We start from the raw sequence: 17,098 nt of genomic DNA on the forward strand, positions 1-17,098 counted from the left end.
AAAAAAGACTTAAAAATTTTTTTAAATTGTGGTAAAATATACATAGCAGTTTTTGTATATTTTGCCACAATTAAAAATTATTTCGGTTGAATAGTTGTTGTAAAACAGATGTCTAGAACTTTGTCGCTTTGCAGAACTGAAACTCTATACCCATTAAGCAACTCTCTTTTGCCCCCTCTTCCTAGCCCCTGGTAACCACCATTCTTCTTTCTATATCCGTGAATTCAACTTCTCTAGGCACCTCATAGAAGCGGAGTCATACAGTATTTGTCTTTTTGTGACTGACTTCTTTCACTTAGCCTAATGTCTTCAAGGTCCATCCACATGGTAGCATGTGTCAGAATTTTCTTCCTTTTTAGAGCAGAATAATATTCCACTGTATACGTGTAACACATTTCATTTATCCATTCACCTGCCAATAGAGACAGGTTGCTTCCACATTTTGGCTATTGTAAATAGTGATCCTATGAACATGAGTGTACGAATATCTCTTTCAGATGTGTATGCACCCAGAAGTGGAATTGCAGGATCATATGGTAATTCCATGTTAAATTTTTTGAGGAACTGCCATGCTGTTTTTCATAGTGGCTGCATCATTTTACATTCCTATTAACAATGCACAGAGGGTCCAATGTTTTCACATCTTTGTTAATACTTGTTACTTTCTTTCCTGCCACCCAATAATAGCTATCCTAATGGGTATAAAGCCTATTTTATAAAAAACTACTTGTACTAGCTTAATTATAGAACAATTGGGCTAAATTAAGTTAGCTGGAAAGCTGGGAAGAGTGCACAGCTCAAACTCACCATTTTACAAATGAGTAAATAAAATCTTCTGAATAAAGACCCCATCTAGGCATGCATGGATGTGAATAAAATTAAAATTAAAAAATCAATAAAGAGACTTATTCAAGATCAGGCCATGGGGGACTAATGGAGGTGGCACAGCATTCTAAACCAGGAGTCAGCAAACTTTTCCCTAAAATATTAGATATTTACTCTCTGTTCCTAAAGGCTTTGCCCACCATAGTCTCTGTCGTAGCTTCTCAACTCTGCCATTGTAGTGTGAAAGCAACCAAATGGATGTAGCAGTATTCCAATAAAACTTTTGCAAAAATTTGTAAAAATAGGCAATAGGCTGCAATTTTTTAATCCCTGTTCTAAACCAATAAACTAAAGTGTGGGACCAGCAGGTGTGTATTGTTCCCCACCTTCCCCCCACTCTGGTAATAGCACCTTGATTTCCTTTTGATGAACTGCCTGTCTTCCCAGTGCCTGTGATCTTGGTAGAATTGTCAGTCAAGTTATGTTGCCAGTTCTGGTCAAGAGGTGGGTCCATGACCCAAGCTGGGCCTTTCTATCTAAGGACTTTGAACCTTACAAAGGTACAAAGGGAGAAGATGACTGAAGTTGATCCCACCTGTGTCTTTGTTGACTCTATTGAGGGGTTCCTCTACCTGGATCTCCAGAGTTGCCCAGCTCCTAGCCATTTCCAAGCCTGGTGTCTCAATTCTTCCTTCCATTTTGCAAGCAACCCCACATCCTTTCAGTAATTATTTTTTCTGCTAAATGACTTGAAGTCAATTTCTGATGCTCACAACCAGAGAATCCTGACTGATCATTCACTTTTAAGAAAAGATGTGCTATATAATTACTTTAACCACAATACCCCCAACAGCTAAAACAGGATTTGATTCCTTTCTCTTTTTTTTTTTTTTTTGAGATGGAGTTTCACTCTTGTTGCCCAGGCTGGAGTGCAATGGCGCCATTCGGCTCACTGCAACCTCTGCCTCCTGGGTTCAAGCAATTCTCCTGCCTCAGCCTTCCGAGTAGCTGGGATTACGGGAATGCACCACCACGCCCGGCTAATTTTGTATTTTTAGTAGAGAAGGGGTTTCTCCATGTTGGTCAGGCTGGTCTCGAACTCCCAAACTCAGGTGATCCACCTGCCTCAACCTCCCCAAAGTGCTGGGATTACAGGCATGAGCCACCGCACTTAGCCAGCTGATTTCTTAAAAAGCAAATTATCTGAAAGTTTAAGGACATATCAGGCTCATCAATTGAAATTCCTGTGTCCATGCCTGCCAGTGTGGACATACCACGCTGGAATGCCATTATCCTTCAATCTTTGTTCAACAAATACCTCCAGCCCTGGTGAGCTCTCCCTTGTGCAAGCCCCTGTTGCTCTCTGGGTCTTGGATTCTTCATCTATAACAAGAATGGAGTGAACAATTACAGTGACTTAGTTTCCATCCAGCTCCAGACTTGGATCAGGGCCTCCTACTGTGTGCTCAGCACTGTGCCAGGGTATAAAAGAAGGCACCGTGATCCCCCCGACTTCAAGGAGCTTGAGGATGAGTTGGGGAGACATGTCATAATCAGTGGTGACACAGGGTGGCCTATGTAACACGCAGGTGAAGAAAACAGCCACCGGAGCTCAGAGGGCAGAAATTTGCTGTGGACCGGAAAGGACTTTAGCTGAGCCTTTACAAGCAGATAGGCTTTGACTAAGGAGAGAGGAAGGAAAAATTACATGCACTTTGGAGGCCTATTCAGCACCCTTCAAACTAAGCTCCGGCAACGTTCTTGGGCTTCATTTCCACCCCTGAAGCAGCAGAGGATGAATGGAACAAACCTTACCAACAGAACCAGGGACTATCTGGTCCCATTCTACTGGTGCCATTATTTGTTGCATTGGGTTTCTTGTAGGTATTTTCAGTTGTTGACCGCAGGGAGCAGGGTGTGGACAGCTCTGAGTGTGTTAGCTAGAATATCAGAGCCTTGCTGAACTTGCTCATTTTCTGCCCATCCCAGCTGTCCAAGCACTAGAGGCAGCCCCCTGGGTCCACCCCACCCTTCAGGCAGGCAAGATGAAAGGACGGTGGCTCACATTGTGTGGTCTAGTCCCCCAGGAGGTGCCTCTGATGCCAAGTATTCCTGTGGCTAACAAGCCCTGGTTGCAGGGGTGGTGGGCAGGGTGGCACAGGGAGGTAGGGGGTAGCCCTCTCTCTCCTCCTCAGCTTCCTAAAAGCCATCTGTTCCAAAACCCAAGCATTGCTTCCCGCTACACCCAAACCACCGCTACACCCAAACCCGTGGGACTGGTTATCCCCAGCACACACAGCTCTCTGTTGCTGCTTGTGTTTGTTAGTTGGCATTTGAACAGTTCTCTGTGGTTCAAGTTTGAGGGTGGCCTGGGGCAAAATGAGATTGGCAGAGGTTGGCATGGATACCACACCTCCCTCCCACTCTCTTACCCACGAGCCCAGACCCCTAAACTTCCCCCTATATAACAAACATCACCATCGCCTGGAACTCCCTTCCCCTTCAGGACCCCATTCTTTACTTTTTCAGATGGCTTATTGGAGAAACAACCTCTTCTAAGGCATGAGATGTTGCTAAAGTTCTTTTTCATAGGTGTCCTCTGTGGACAGCACACCCAGGACTCATGAAAGGATAATGGCTGGAAATTACAGGCATGTGGCAGCTTCTGAGGGACAGATGGAAGTAGGTTATCTCCTCTGCTCTTACAGTAAATCTTAAGTTTTTCTATACATTGTCACCCAAGGTATGTAAGATTTTCTTTTCTTTTTCTTTCTTTCTTTTTTTCTTCCTTCTTTTTTTTTGAGTCAGGATTTCCCTCTGTCGCTTAGGCTGGAGTGCAGTGGTACCATCACAGCTCACTGCAACCTCTGTCTCCCTGGCTCAGGCAATCCTCCCACCTCTGCCTCCAGAGTAGCTGGGACAATAGGAGTGTGCCACCAAGCTTGGCTATATATTTTTTTTAAGAGACGGGGTCTCACTAGGTTGCCCAGGCTGGTCTCAAACTCCTAGGCTCAAGCAATCTGCCCACCCTGGACTCCTAAAGTGCTGGGATTATAGGCGTTTAGTGCCTGGCCCTCTATTCATTTTCTATTCAGCAGACACTGGGGTGCACTGGCCTAGCAGGGGTGAGAACTGACTTCTTAATCAACTCAATGACTCATGTGCCATGTCATCTTCCCTTTTGGGAGAACCTCAGTTTTGTTGTGTGATGGGGTTTCATTGAGTTATTGCCACCGGGCTCACAATTTATGAGGCAGTTCTCTATTTTTTAAGAACTACCCATGAAGCTAGGAGACATGAGGTTCCTCCTGACTCACTCTGTTTCTCTGCTATTTGGGGTGGCTATCATGGAGGTAGGGCACTTCACAGTTTGCAGGGTGTCCAGACTGCCCTGACTTGATTCAGTGTTCAACAAGTATTTTTGAGCATCTCTGAAGTGCTCGGCATGGTGCAGGTTCTGTGGATACAAGCATGAGTGAAGTAAGTGGTTTGGAAATAATGTGCTACGGAAACGAACAATGTATTCAAAAGGTGCACAATGGCCTGGAGCAGTGACTCAGGCCTGTAATCCCAGCACTTTGGGAGGCCAAGGCGGGCGGATCACCTGAGGTCAGGAGTTTGAGATCAGCTTGGCCAACATGTTGAAATCCCATCTCTACTAAAAATGCAAAAATTAGCTGGGGGCGGTCGGGGGGCGCCTGTAATCCCAGCTACTCGAAAAGCTGAGGTAGGAGAATGACTTAAACCTGGGAGGCAGTGGTTGCAGTGAGCCGAGATGGTGCCACTGCACTCCAGCCTGGACCACAACATGAATGAGACTCCGTCTCAAAAAAAAAAAAAAAAAAGAGAAAAGGGGGGTGCACAAGTTCCTTGCAGATGGAACTTAAACTATAAGGTGGGAATGAATACAAACAGCCCAGGGAGGAAGGTAAGATGAGGATTACCACTCCCATTTTACAGAGCAACCTTGGAGACACCGACTGACCATTCTAGACTGACTGGTTAGAGGCTCCCTCCCTGAGAAAGTGGTGTTTTAGGAGAACACTTCCTAACAACAAGAAGCCAGCCTTGGGAAGAGCTAAAGGCAGCTTGCGCAAAGGCCCTGAGGCAGGAACCAGCTAGGCCACTGGGTACATTTGAAGACCAGAAATAAGGTCAATGTGTCTGGAACTTAGCTACTGCAGGATATGAGATTCAAGAGAAAAATAGGGTTGAATCATGAAAAGCTTTAGGGATTTTGTTTTGAGTGTAACAAAAAGTCATTGGTGGTTTTTGTTTTGTTTTTGTTAATTGTACATTTTTAAATGATCATGTTAGCTGCTGTAATATTGTCACCAGCACCACTTTGTACCTCTTTTTTTTTTGAGATGGAGTTTTTCTCTTTCACCCAGGCTGGTGGGAAGTGGTGAGATCTCAGCTCACTGCAACCTCTGCCCCCCAGGTTCAAGCAATTCTCCTGCCTCAGGCTCCCGAGTAGCTGGGATTACAAGTGTGTGCCACCACACCCAGCTAATTTTTGTATTTTTAGTAGAGACAGGGTTTCCCCATGTTGGCCAGTCTCAAACTCCTGACATCAGGTGATCCGCCCACCTCAGCCTCCCAAAGTGCTGAGATTACAGGCGTGAGCCCCTGGACCTGGCCCACTTTGTGCCTCTTTGGCGCACCATTCACTTTGTAATCAATGTAAATGAAGACCTCCAGAGCTGTGCAAGGTGGAGCAGTCCCTATAGTTCTTCCCAAGCTCTATGTGCTTTCAGGATCTGAGAATCTAGTGTTAAGAAACTTTGGGGTGGAAAGAGTCTTCCCTAGGGGCTTTAATGATGTCAATCCTAAATCTTCTTGGAGAAGCCCAATGGGAATGCTGGCCCCTCCAGGGTGTCTTTATTGATCTCTGTAAACACTCCCTTCTCCCAAGCTCTTTCATCCGAGAGGCCAAGCCAAGTGGAGGCAGACGCTCACTCACTCTCTCCTCCCTTCAAGCTGACACTCTGTAAGCCTTTAAGCAGCTTGTAACTCCATCATCTCAGCGCCCCTTGGAAGCAAGCAGCGTCAGATTAAGCGAATCTGGGATCCGGGTGCTGAGGAATTTGGGGCCTCTCAGGTCTCTTGGCAGGAGTAACAAGTACCTGCAGAGACTCTTCTTCAGAACAAGTGAAACTAATTCCTTCCAGGGGCAGAAAAAGGCATGTTTTTGGCAAAAGACTTCATAAGATGTTATCTCAACATCTTATGAAGTTGGAGCCCTAGGAGGGAAGGCAGTTGCTAAACCAGGTGGGAAAACAGATAGGGTGGGAGGGAAGGACTTAGGTAGGTTCCCACATTGGTTCGGATCCAGGGCTGCCTCTAGAACCAGGTTTCCTGGCCTGAGGAGGGTGGCCTCATGCCTTTTCCACTCTCCTAGGACTAGACAGGGAGAAAGAAGAACGTGGAAGGGAAGGAAGGGGAGAAGAGAAGAAATGAACTACTTAAGTTCATGGCCCCATTCTACTCCTCAAGCTGGACAACTTAGTGGAAAGAGTTGCAGATGTAAAGTTACAGATGCAAGGAAGCTTCAGCATCATCCAATCTAACCCTCTTATTTCTTATTTATTTATTTATTTGAGACAGGGTCTCACTCTGTTGCCCAAGCTGGACTGTAGTGGCACAATCTTGGCTCACTGCAGCCTCCTCCTGTGAGGTGCAAGCAATCCTCCCAGCTCAGCCTCCCACGTAGCTGGGACTTCAGGTGCACGCCACCATGCTCAGTTAATTTTTTTTAAATTTTTTGTAGAGACAGTATCTCAGTACATTGCCCAGGTTGGTCTCAAACTCCTGGGCTCAAGCAATGCTCCCACCTCGGCCTCCCAAAGTTCTGGAATAACAGACCTGAGCCACTGTGCCCAGCGAAGCCTCTTATTTCCTGGATGAAAAGACCAAGGCCCCCAAGATGAGTACTTCCCAATGCTGACCAGAAGATGAGATGGCCTTCTCCTGTGCCAGAGGAAGTTAAAAGTGATGCATTTGGAAGGAAATTTTGGCAACATTTGTCAATGTTTTAGACACACATACATTCTTTGGCCCAGCAATTCCACTTGTGGAACTTCATCCCACAGAAATCCTTGTACTTGTGTACAGAGATGTATGTACCAAGTTGTCCTCTGTAGTGTGCTTTGTCAGTGCAAGACACCCCAAGAGACAGTACAGGGTGTGCTTATCAGTAAGTGCAGCATTAAACTGCTACATTGGTGTTACAAAATACCATGCAGCCACCAGAAGGAAGGAGGCAAATATATCTCATTACTATGGAAAAATTATGAGTGATATTGATTGATTGATTGATTGAGATGGAGTCTCGCTCTATCGCCCAGGCTGGAGTGCAGTGGCATGATCTCGGCTCACTGCAACCTCCGCCTCCCAGGTTCAAGCGATTCTCCTGCCTCAGCCTCCCGAGTAGCTGGGATTATAGGCACCTACCATCACGCTCAGCTAATTTTTTGTATTTTTAGTAGAGACGGGGTTTCACCATGTTGGCCAGGCTGGTCTCCAACTCCTGAACTCAGGTGATCCACCCGCACTTGGCCTCCCAAAGTGTCAGGATTACAGGTGTGAGCTACCATGCCCAGACTAATTTTTGTATTTTTAGTGGAGATAGGGGTTTCACCATATTGGCCAGGCTAGTCTTCAACTCCTGACCTCAAGTGATCCGCCCACCTTGGCCTCCCAACATGCTGGGATTACATGCGTGAGCCACCGTGCCCGGCCTATGAGTGATATTTAAAATTAAAAACAAAGCATGGCTGGGCAAGGTAGCTCACTCCTGTAATCCCAGCATTTTGTGGGGTCAAGGCGGGTGGATTCCTTGCCCCTAGGAGTTCAAGACCAGAGTGGGCAACATAGTGAGATCCCATCTCTACAAAAAAAAAATTAGTTGGGTGTGGTGGCACACAACCTGTAGTCTCAGCTACTCAGGAGGCTGAGCCAGGAGGATCACTTGAGCCCAGGAGGTCGAGGATTCAGTGAGCCCGTGTTTGCACTACTGCACTCCAGCCTGGGTGAAAGAGTGAAACCATGTCTCAAAAAAAAAAAAAAAAACAAATAAATAAAAGCACATCAAATATATTGTGTTATCCCACTGATGCAACAAAAAATATGTGTATATGCTTATGTATTATTTTATTTTTATAGTTTAATATATATATTTCCAGAAAGATATGCAAGAAATATTCATAGTTAATTTACTTCATTTTACACCCTTATGCACAGTTTGAAGTTTTTGTTTGGTAGATTTTTATCACATGTGTATTACTTTCATTGCAAAAAGAAAATTGAGATGGAAGTTGCTCGGCTGGGATCATGTAGTCATCCAGTTACTTTTGGGACTGGAACCAGACCAGGTCTCCTCCTGACTTGTCTCTTTTGACTTTTGCGCACTGCCTTCTCTTCTAAGCTCAACAACCATACTTAGGGCAGAGAGGGCTCTGCCTCCTTTCCATCTGTCCAATGGCTGAGAACTGGGGGTATGAAACTGTCAGTGCTCAGGGATGATGACATTCTAGGTTTTTGGGCTTATGCCTATTGGATTCCTTTTCTGGCTGTGTCACTAAAAGTAGATAATAAGCAAATGACAAATTCCTTCTCTTTTCTGAGACTCAGTTTCCCCACCTGCATAGTGGTAGCGTGGGTGTGGGTGGTGAAGTGAAGCTCACTCCTTCAATGTCCTGAGAACCTTTTAGCTGATGCTGCTGCTCCTCCAGGCTTGGGAGCATGAGGCTCAGGAGTTTTCATTCCTTGAGCCAGGCTTCCCCCTGCTGGTCTCTGCCAGTAGCGCTCGGTAAGCTTCCAGTAAAGTGTTCTAACTGGCCGTTGGTGGGGCAGGAGCTGGAGAAGCTCGACATCCTGCAGTGGGTGAGACAGTTGTGCACAGTGAAGAATTGACTCACCTCCTGCATGGCTTTCCAATAAACAGATGATCTGAGCTTGGAACGAACTCCCCTTTACAAACATCAACAAAGTGGTTTGGGTTTGTGCTGTTTTGTGTTGTTTTGCTGTGTTTAGAGATGGTCTCTGTTGCCCAGGCTGGAGTGCAGTGGCATGGTAATAGCTCACAGCAGCCTCCAACTCCCGGGCCCAAGAGATCCACCCACCTCAGCCTCCCATGCACCTGGGACTACAGGCTGGTGCCACCACACCTGGCTTGTTTTTGTTGTTGTTTTGCATTTAAGATATATTGAATTGCAAAGACCCTGTAAATCAAGGGATGCTTGAACTTAGCTTGGTCCAGAGCAAGAGTTGTTCACCATCTCACAAAATCATGTCACCAGTGCCACTTGTGTGGGAATCACCTTTTCAACCCACTTGTGTCCATCTGCATTTGTAGCCATAACTCTTTGCGAGTATGTAACCAAGGAGCTCTGAGACTTCTGTTTAACAGATGGAGAACTAAATATTACTAAATTAGCACAAAGATATATGAAATACAGACACTTTATTTCATTTATGAAGGCTGTTTAAAACATATATTATTGCCGTGTTTCATGTTTTTAAATTTTTGGTAGCACAATAAGAAAGCTATATTGTGAAAAATTATGTTCTTATTTATGTATCTTTTGGTTGCCTGTTTTTTTTCAGCCTGACTGATACTGTCCCCAGATATCTACCACATAAATTCTCTATACCCCTTATAGTGTAATTTTTCTTTTTTTTTTCCTCAATCATCTTGTGGTCCCCATCACCTCCTAAAGGATATGGTCTCCAGGTGTTTTGAAGAATCAGAGGCCAAGTGTATCTTGGACATGTGGGGAGTTGCTATGGGCCTCCACGACAGTATGAGTGGCTCCAAGTCCTCAAGTGTCACTAAAGCTCAAGATTTTGACCCTACGCTTATACACAAGGCCCAACTCATTTGCAATGCTCACACCTCTCCTCATCTTCCCTTCTTCCACACTTTGTAATTTCTTTTGGTAGGCCATTCCCTTCTCAGTTAACCTTATTATCCTTCTTCTGTTAGTATACATGAATAAGTCGGGTCTGTTCTTTACCTAATCCATACCTCTGATCTTTTTTTGTCTGTACTTCCTAGATGGGTATGACTTCTGCTCCATCTATTCTCTTAAATCTAAACTTTATTCTTCTAAGTAGGCATACACATCTGACAATTTCATTATATCTTCTAAAGAAGTCATGCCTCAGCATTTACATACTGAAAAGTTTTGTTTTATTTTTATTTTTATTTTTATTTTTAGATGGAGTCTTGCTCTGTCACCCAGGCTGAAGTGCAGTGGCACGATCTTGGCTCACTGCAACCTCTGCCTCCTGGTTTCAAGTGATTCTCCTGCCTTAGCGTCCCGAGTAGCTGGGATTACAGGCCCCTGCCATCACACCCGGCTAATTTTTTGTATTTTTAGTAGAGATGGGGTTTCACCATGTTGGCCAGGATTGTCTCAAACCCCTGACCTCAGGTGATCCGCCTGCTTCAGCCTCCCAAAGTGCTGGGATCACAAGTGTGAGTCACCACGCCCGGCCGAAGTTATGTTTTATGATAACTACTTGCATTTCTCCTTTCATTTTACAGTTAAGGTATCATATTGACTTGTTAAATTTAATTTATCTTGTCTATGAATTTTGTTGCAGAGTAGTATGAAATATTTGTATTCACTTAAAGTGGAAAGACAATCTGCACACCTGGAGGAGATATTTGCAACATTTACAACTGGCAAAGGTTTATTACCAAGAATATATAAAGAAGTCTTATAAATCAACAAGAAAGAAGAAAAAAAACAGAAAGAAATGGACGAAAGAAAAAGCATTTTATAAAAGAAGAAATGCTCATGGCCAGCAAACATATGGAGATGTTCAACCTCATGTGAAATGTAAATCAAGACCCAATAAGATAAGCTTTTATGTCCACTAAAATGGCAAAATGTTAATAGCTAGACAATCCAAGTATTGGGTAACATACGGATCCATGGGATCTCTTACATATCGCTTATAAGGGTATGCATTAGGACACAGGACACTCACTTAGAAAAAGTGTGGCATTATCTTGTAAAATCAAACACTCACATAGGCTGCTGTGCAGGTCCTGAGTCTGTTTGCCCTCAGATCCACTCTTTGCTATGCCCTTATGTGCTCAGTTTTCCAGCAGGATCTCGGCAGCCATGTCACCTTGCTTCCAGTTGGGCTCAGTTAATAAAAGAGAGAGAATGGAAGGTGGAAAGAAGGGAGAAGCCAAGGTGTTTCTCAACCAGCACCCTCCCCTACTCCTCTCAGGTAACATCCCCTGTGGTGGCCACAGCTCTCCGATGGGTCCAGTTCCCACAGGAAAGCCAGCCATGATTCTAACTTCTACCAGGTGACCCTGGCCCTGGGCTCTGGTGACACTAACCCTTTGTTTCTCTAGTCCTGGGGAGGGGTAGTAACAGCTTCCTGCTATTATTAATTTATGGGTTGCCTCATTGCCTCCTGTGAGGCTTCTCAGCTATTGATTACCATACTACTCAGCAATAAAAAGGAAAAAACTATTGATACATGCAACAACTTTGTTGGACCACAAGAGAATTTTACCAACTAAAAAAGGCAGTCTCACATTGTTACATACTATATGATTCCACTTACATAACCTTCTAGAAATGACAAAATTACTGAGGTGAAGAACAGATTAGTGGTTGCCAAGGGTTAAAGACAGGGTTGAGGTTGGAGAAAGAAATCAGTGTACCTAAAAAGGGGCAGCCAGAGGGATCTTTGTGGTGATGGGACAGTTCTGTATCTTGATTGTGGTGGTGGTTGTACAAATCTACGTGTAATAAAGTTTTATGTGTGCATAGAACTATGTACATACTCAAACAAATGCATGTAACCCTGGTGAAATCTGAATAAGGTCTGTGGATTGTGCCAATACCAGTGACCTGGTTTTGATACTGTATTATAGCTATCTAAGACATTATTATCAGGAGAAAATGGGGGAAAGGTACATGTACTTTTCTGTGCTATTTTTGCAGCTTCTCGTGAATCTGTTACTATTTCAAAATTAAAAGTATCTGAAAATCCATAGAGTGGTTTCTGTTTTTTCTGATTAGACCCTGACTGATACTCCTACAACCCCACAATTCCTTCCGCTCCTAGATATATATTTACCTAGGAGATAGGCCCCAGAGAAACTCATAAATGCACGTGTAGCAGTTATTCATGACAGAAGAAAACCCAACCACTCATAAATAGGAAAATAAATAAATTGTGGTACAAACACAGAACAAAATCTTATACAGCAGTGCAGATGAATGTAATATGCCATACACAGCAATATGGATAAGCCTGAACTCATAATGCAACGTTGAGTGAAAAGGGCAGGGCTCAGGACATTATTTATAAGTGTTTTATCAATGTAAAAACAAAGCATTTGTTATAAATTTTAAAATTACCTAAAATGATACAACATATTGCTTAGATATATACGGGTGCATGTGTGGGTGTGTTTTTGCTTATGTTGCTGTGATATTTATTATTATTTTTTCCTAATCACTAGAAAATGTGGGAATTATATTAATTGTTAAACATAAGGGAAGGATAGGTCAGGCGCAGTGGCTCATGCCTGTAATCCCAGCACTTTGGGAGGCCGAGGCGGGCGGATCACCTGAGGTCAGGAGTTCGAGACCAGCCTGACCAACATGGAGAAACCCTGTCTCTCCTAAAAATACAAAATTAGCTGGGCATGGTGGCACATGCCTGTAATCCCAGCTACTTGGGAGGCTGAGGCAAGAGAATCACTTGAACCCAGGAGGCGGAGGTTACGGTGAGCCGAGATTGTGTCATTGCACTCCAGTCTGGGCAACAAGAGTGAAACTCTGTGAAAAAAAAAAAACCATAAGGGAAAGATAAACACAAAATTCAGGAGAGTGGTCACAGAGCGGACAGGATAGAGAATGAACATAGGTGTCGCCACTGTTCCAGTTCTCACGTGGGGAGGCAGGCTCATGGGTGTTCAATATATTATTTGAAAGATGATAGATAGATGATAGATAGATAGATAGATAGATAGGTAGACAGATAGATGATAGATGGATAATGGCTAGATGATAAATAGATTGATAGATATATAGATAATAAATAGACAATTGATAGATGACAGATATAGATGATTGATAGGTAAATAGATGATTGATAGATAAATAGGTAGCAGATAGATTGATTGATCGACTGATAGATAAAAGCAAAAGAGAGTCATGCAAAGACCAACCAATGACAGTGAGTCATGAATCAAGGATCACAACGAATGGCTCTACGACTTGAGGTCTACTGCATTATCTATGTCTCCATTTATTATTAAAAGGAGGTATGGAGTCTAATAACTCTGGGACCTCTGATCTAATGACAACAGAAATCCATGTGCTCTCGGATTCAGAAAACTGATGCCCATTCTTGTGCCCCATTAGGGTTCTTCTGAAAGCTTTTTGGTTTCTCAGACTCCAGTGTCCATCTGTCCTGTCCCTAGGTTCCAGGGCTTTTTCTACTCTGGACTTGCCAACCTCTCATTAGTTAATTCATTTTCTTAACACATCTTGCTGAGCATTTAGTACATATCAAGTGCTCAGACCTGGAGACACAGCAATGAGCAGAAGACACCAGGTCTCTGTCCTCATGGAACTTACATTTTGTAGTTTGGTGGGGCAGACTGGGAGGGGGTGAAAGTTGTTCGGGAACGAAAGCAAATAAACAAGATAATAATTACAGCTTGTGGTCATTGATATGAAGGAGAGATGGGAGTGAGAGGGGCAGGCAGCAAAGCCTTTCTGAGAAGGAGGCATCTGAACTGAGAAGCGGAGGGTGCAGAAAAGGCAGGACTAAAGCTGGGGAAACAGTGCAGTTCCAGAGGGGACAGCGAGTGCAAAGGCCTGGAGGCAGGGCAGACTTTGGCCTGTTTCAGGAACAGAAAGGAGGCCACTATGCCTGCAGTGTACTGACTGAGGGCATAGTGATAGCAGACTCCAGAGGTCATTTACAGGGAGGGCACCAGCTGTGACCAAGATACAACCTGAGTCTCCTGGCACTTATTTTCCTGTTTGCACAGATTGCTTGCTTCCTGGTGGTCATAATTTCCTCTACTTCTCTGAATCTTACCCACTCTTAAAGACCAGGTCCTGCCCATCTCCTCCCAGAAACTTCCTCAACTCTCCCAGCTCTTGGGTATGGGGGGCACCTAATATGTGTTTGGCAGTGGGTGACTCTCTTCACTCTCTTACCTCCAAGCCAGTATTTCTTAAGGTATGGCTTTCTGACCATCTGAATTACAATCCCCTAAAATCTACCTAAGTTTTAAAAGTATTTTTAGTGAAATATTTGAATTGTGGTGAATAGAATACTGATCATTCATGTACTTAATATCTGCTTCTAAGACCCTTACCATTTGTCCATATTTGCTTCTGTTTTATTTTCATTTTTTAAGAAACAAAACACATTACAAATACATACATGTGCTTATCAAAAGGTCCCAATCTGGACCTACTCGATCAGAATTCCTGGAAGTAAAGCTGGGAATATGCGTTTTTGCAGATTTTACATTCCTTCCTCACTCCCCTTCCCTTACCCACAAAGTTTTTTTTGTTTTTTGTTTTTGTTTTTGTTTCTGTTTTTTAAGACAGAGTTTTGTTCTTGTTGCCCAGGCTGGAGTTCAGTGGCGTGATCTCGGCTCACTACAACCTCCACCTCCTGGGTTCAAAAGATTCTCCTGCCTCAGCCTCCTGAGTAGCTGGGATTACAGGCACGTGCCACCACACTCAGCTAATGTTTTGTATTTTTAGTAGAGATGAGGTTACACCATGTTGGCCAGGTTGGTCTCAAACTCCTGACCTCAGGTGATCCACTTGCCTCAGCCTCCCAAAGTTCAGGGATTACAGGCATGAGCCACTGCACCTGGCCAGTGGTTTTTATACATAGTGAATATTGACAATTACTGATAGTGCCATTTTCAATCTTCTCATCCAAGTAGTTCTTCCTTATAGCTAATCCAGGGGGTCTTTGCTATGCATGAGAATCCCCTGGGGAATTTTTTTAAAATACAGATGTCCAGGCCCCTCCCTAATCTAGTAAACCAGACTGGGCAGGGATGTTAGGAATCTCTGTCATTAAAACCTTGCTGGTGGGTTTTTAATGGTAGCAGAGGTTGGGGCAGAGGAGGACCCACCTCCTGTCTGAAACACTCCTGGTGATCATCAAAGTGAGGATTCAGATGTCCTTCCACTTGCTGTCTCCCAGAAGGATGTCAACAAGCCTTTCCTATGCCCCTGCGGAGTACTGGGCAGGGCTGCAACCGAAAGATATTGGTCAGGCATGATGGAGAAGCCCTGACCTATGTCCGGGATGCAGTTTGAGCTCAGACATTAACTCAGTGGGTGGACTTGGAGGTACGGTTGGCAGATCTAGCAGAGAAATAGGATGCCTGCTTAAATTCAAATTTCAGATTTCCAACAAATAATTTTTTAGTAGAAGTATGTCCTAAATGTTGCATGCGACGTATGTGTACTACAAAATGATTTGCTGTTTATTTGAAATTCAAATTTAACTAGGAGTCTTTTGTTTTATCTGGCAATCCTACTTGAGGGAGTCTCTTCCGCGTCTCTGAACCTCTGAACCTGTTTCCCCATCTGGGAAATGAGAGGGCTGGACTAGATGGCCTCTGTGGGTCATGACAGCTTGGAGGTTAAGATGCATTGCACAGGTCTAGGAGCTTTTCTTCTCAGCCCCAGCAGGGGGAGCGCTAACCCGCCTCAGCCGCCTCACCAGCTAATGGCTCAGCCAGGAGGCAGCCGGGTCCCGCTGGCTCTGGGGGGCCGTCTGGAAACCAGGTTGTAAGACCTGGGAGAGTCCAGGTTTGCTCATCCCTAGGACAGCCTATTCAGAAGGAGAGAAGGGGAGATCAGAGTCTCTGAAGATAGGACCATGTCAGCCAGCGCCCCATCTGCCAATATTTAGAAGAGAAGACTGAACCCCTAGAGGGGTAGGCACTTTTCCAGGTTCACACATCTGTCCTGAAAATAAGATTCCTATCACCCTGTCCAGGACTCCTTTGCATCTTTAGAGTACTTTTATTTTTCTGTTTCCAGCTGGAAGTGTTTAACCATTGCAGTCCAGTAGCCAAAACCAATGCAGACCCCAACCAGCCCAGTAGAGCCTAACAGGAGTGAGACAGCCCCGCGTCCCTTCACAGAGGGAGTGTGGTCTGGAAGAAGGAAACATTATGACTCATGGATAAAGGACCCGTCTAGGCAGTAAGGAAAGAGCAGACCCCTCACATTTAAGTTGGGAGTGGTAGTTTATGATGATGATGACAATTATTATGGTGGCTATAATGATTATTTATTGGCTTTCTCTATGCTGGGACACAACAACCTATGAGACAAGGATCATTATCGTCAGGATTTTTACTGATGAGGAACAAGTTCAGAGTGTTGGGTCATTGGACTAATGAGACTCCATCCAGTTCTGCAGCAGGAGTGGGAGGGAGTGCTGCTTCCATTCTCTGGCCCCTTTGACCTGGGTGCCTCCAATTTCATCAAGAGCCTGGCCAACTCCTCCTCAATGAATGGTACAGGGGGCCAGGATTATCTCCAAAGGACCCACACCTTCCCATGAAGAGTCAGCACCTAAAGGAAGGAATGCTCACCACTTCAGTTTAGGAGATGATTTTAGGAGAGTTACGAATTTGGCATTAACATTGAATTAATTACAGTTCAATTATCCTTTGGTCTTTCTATCAAGGAGAACATCTCTAAGATTTCTTCTTGAAACAAGAAACAGAGCATTCTTTAAGAAGCATGAGGCAAGGCCAGGCAGGGTGGCTCATGCCTGTAGTCCCAGCACTTTGAGAGGCCGAGGCGGGCAGATCATGAGGTCAAGAGATCGAGACCATCCTGGCCAACACGGTGAAACCCCGTCTCTACTAAAAATACAAATCTTAGCTGGGCCTGGTGGCACACACCTGAGGCAGGAGAATCGCTTGAACCCAGGAGGCGGAGGTTGCAGTGAGCCAAGATCACGCCACTGCACTCCAGCCTGGTGACAGAGTGAGACTCCGTCTAAAAAAAAAGAAGCATAAGGCACATTTATAACTGCATAACATTGTTTTTTCATTGTATGTGCATTTTTACCATATTTACCTTTAAGGTTTATCTCTATGGTAAATGATACTAATTTTTCATCTAAGGTAATGATACAATTTATTTTAAATGTTAAACTTTTTTTTTTTTAATTGATTTGAAGTGGGGAGAAGGACAGATAGAAGGAGGATATAGAAGCTCTGCCC

At 44.2% G+C, this 17,098-nt stretch overlaps 1 protein-coding gene across 3 annotated transcripts in view; it reads left to right on the forward strand.

Annotated features, from left to right (window-relative positions):
• SLC36A1 (solute carrier family 36 member 1) overlaps positions 1-11,853 on the forward strand; it is a 210,481-nt gene extending 198,628 nt beyond the window's left edge. Inside the window, exon 12 of one of the 3 annotated variants that reach the window (XM_034960830.3) lies at positions 10,440-11,853. In XM_034960830.3, the coding sequence (XP_034816721.1) occupies positions 10,440-10,557 (118 nt within the window). In that variant the 3' untranslated portion in view covers positions 10,558-11,853. Of the gene's footprint in view, positions 1-10,434 lie in introns of all 3 variants that reach the window. The other 2 variants (XM_034960833.4, XM_055112810.2) reach the window with 2 other exon arrangements.
• The last annotated feature ends 5,245 nt before the right edge of the window (positions 11,854-17,098 follow it).

Source organism: Pan paniscus, chromosome 4 (assembly GCF_029289425.2).
Source record: "Pan paniscus chromosome 4, NHGRI_mPanPan1-v2.0_pri, whole genome shotgun sequence".
Taxonomy (NCBI): domain Eukaryota; kingdom Metazoa; phylum Chordata; class Mammalia; order Primates; family Hominidae; genus Pan; species Pan paniscus.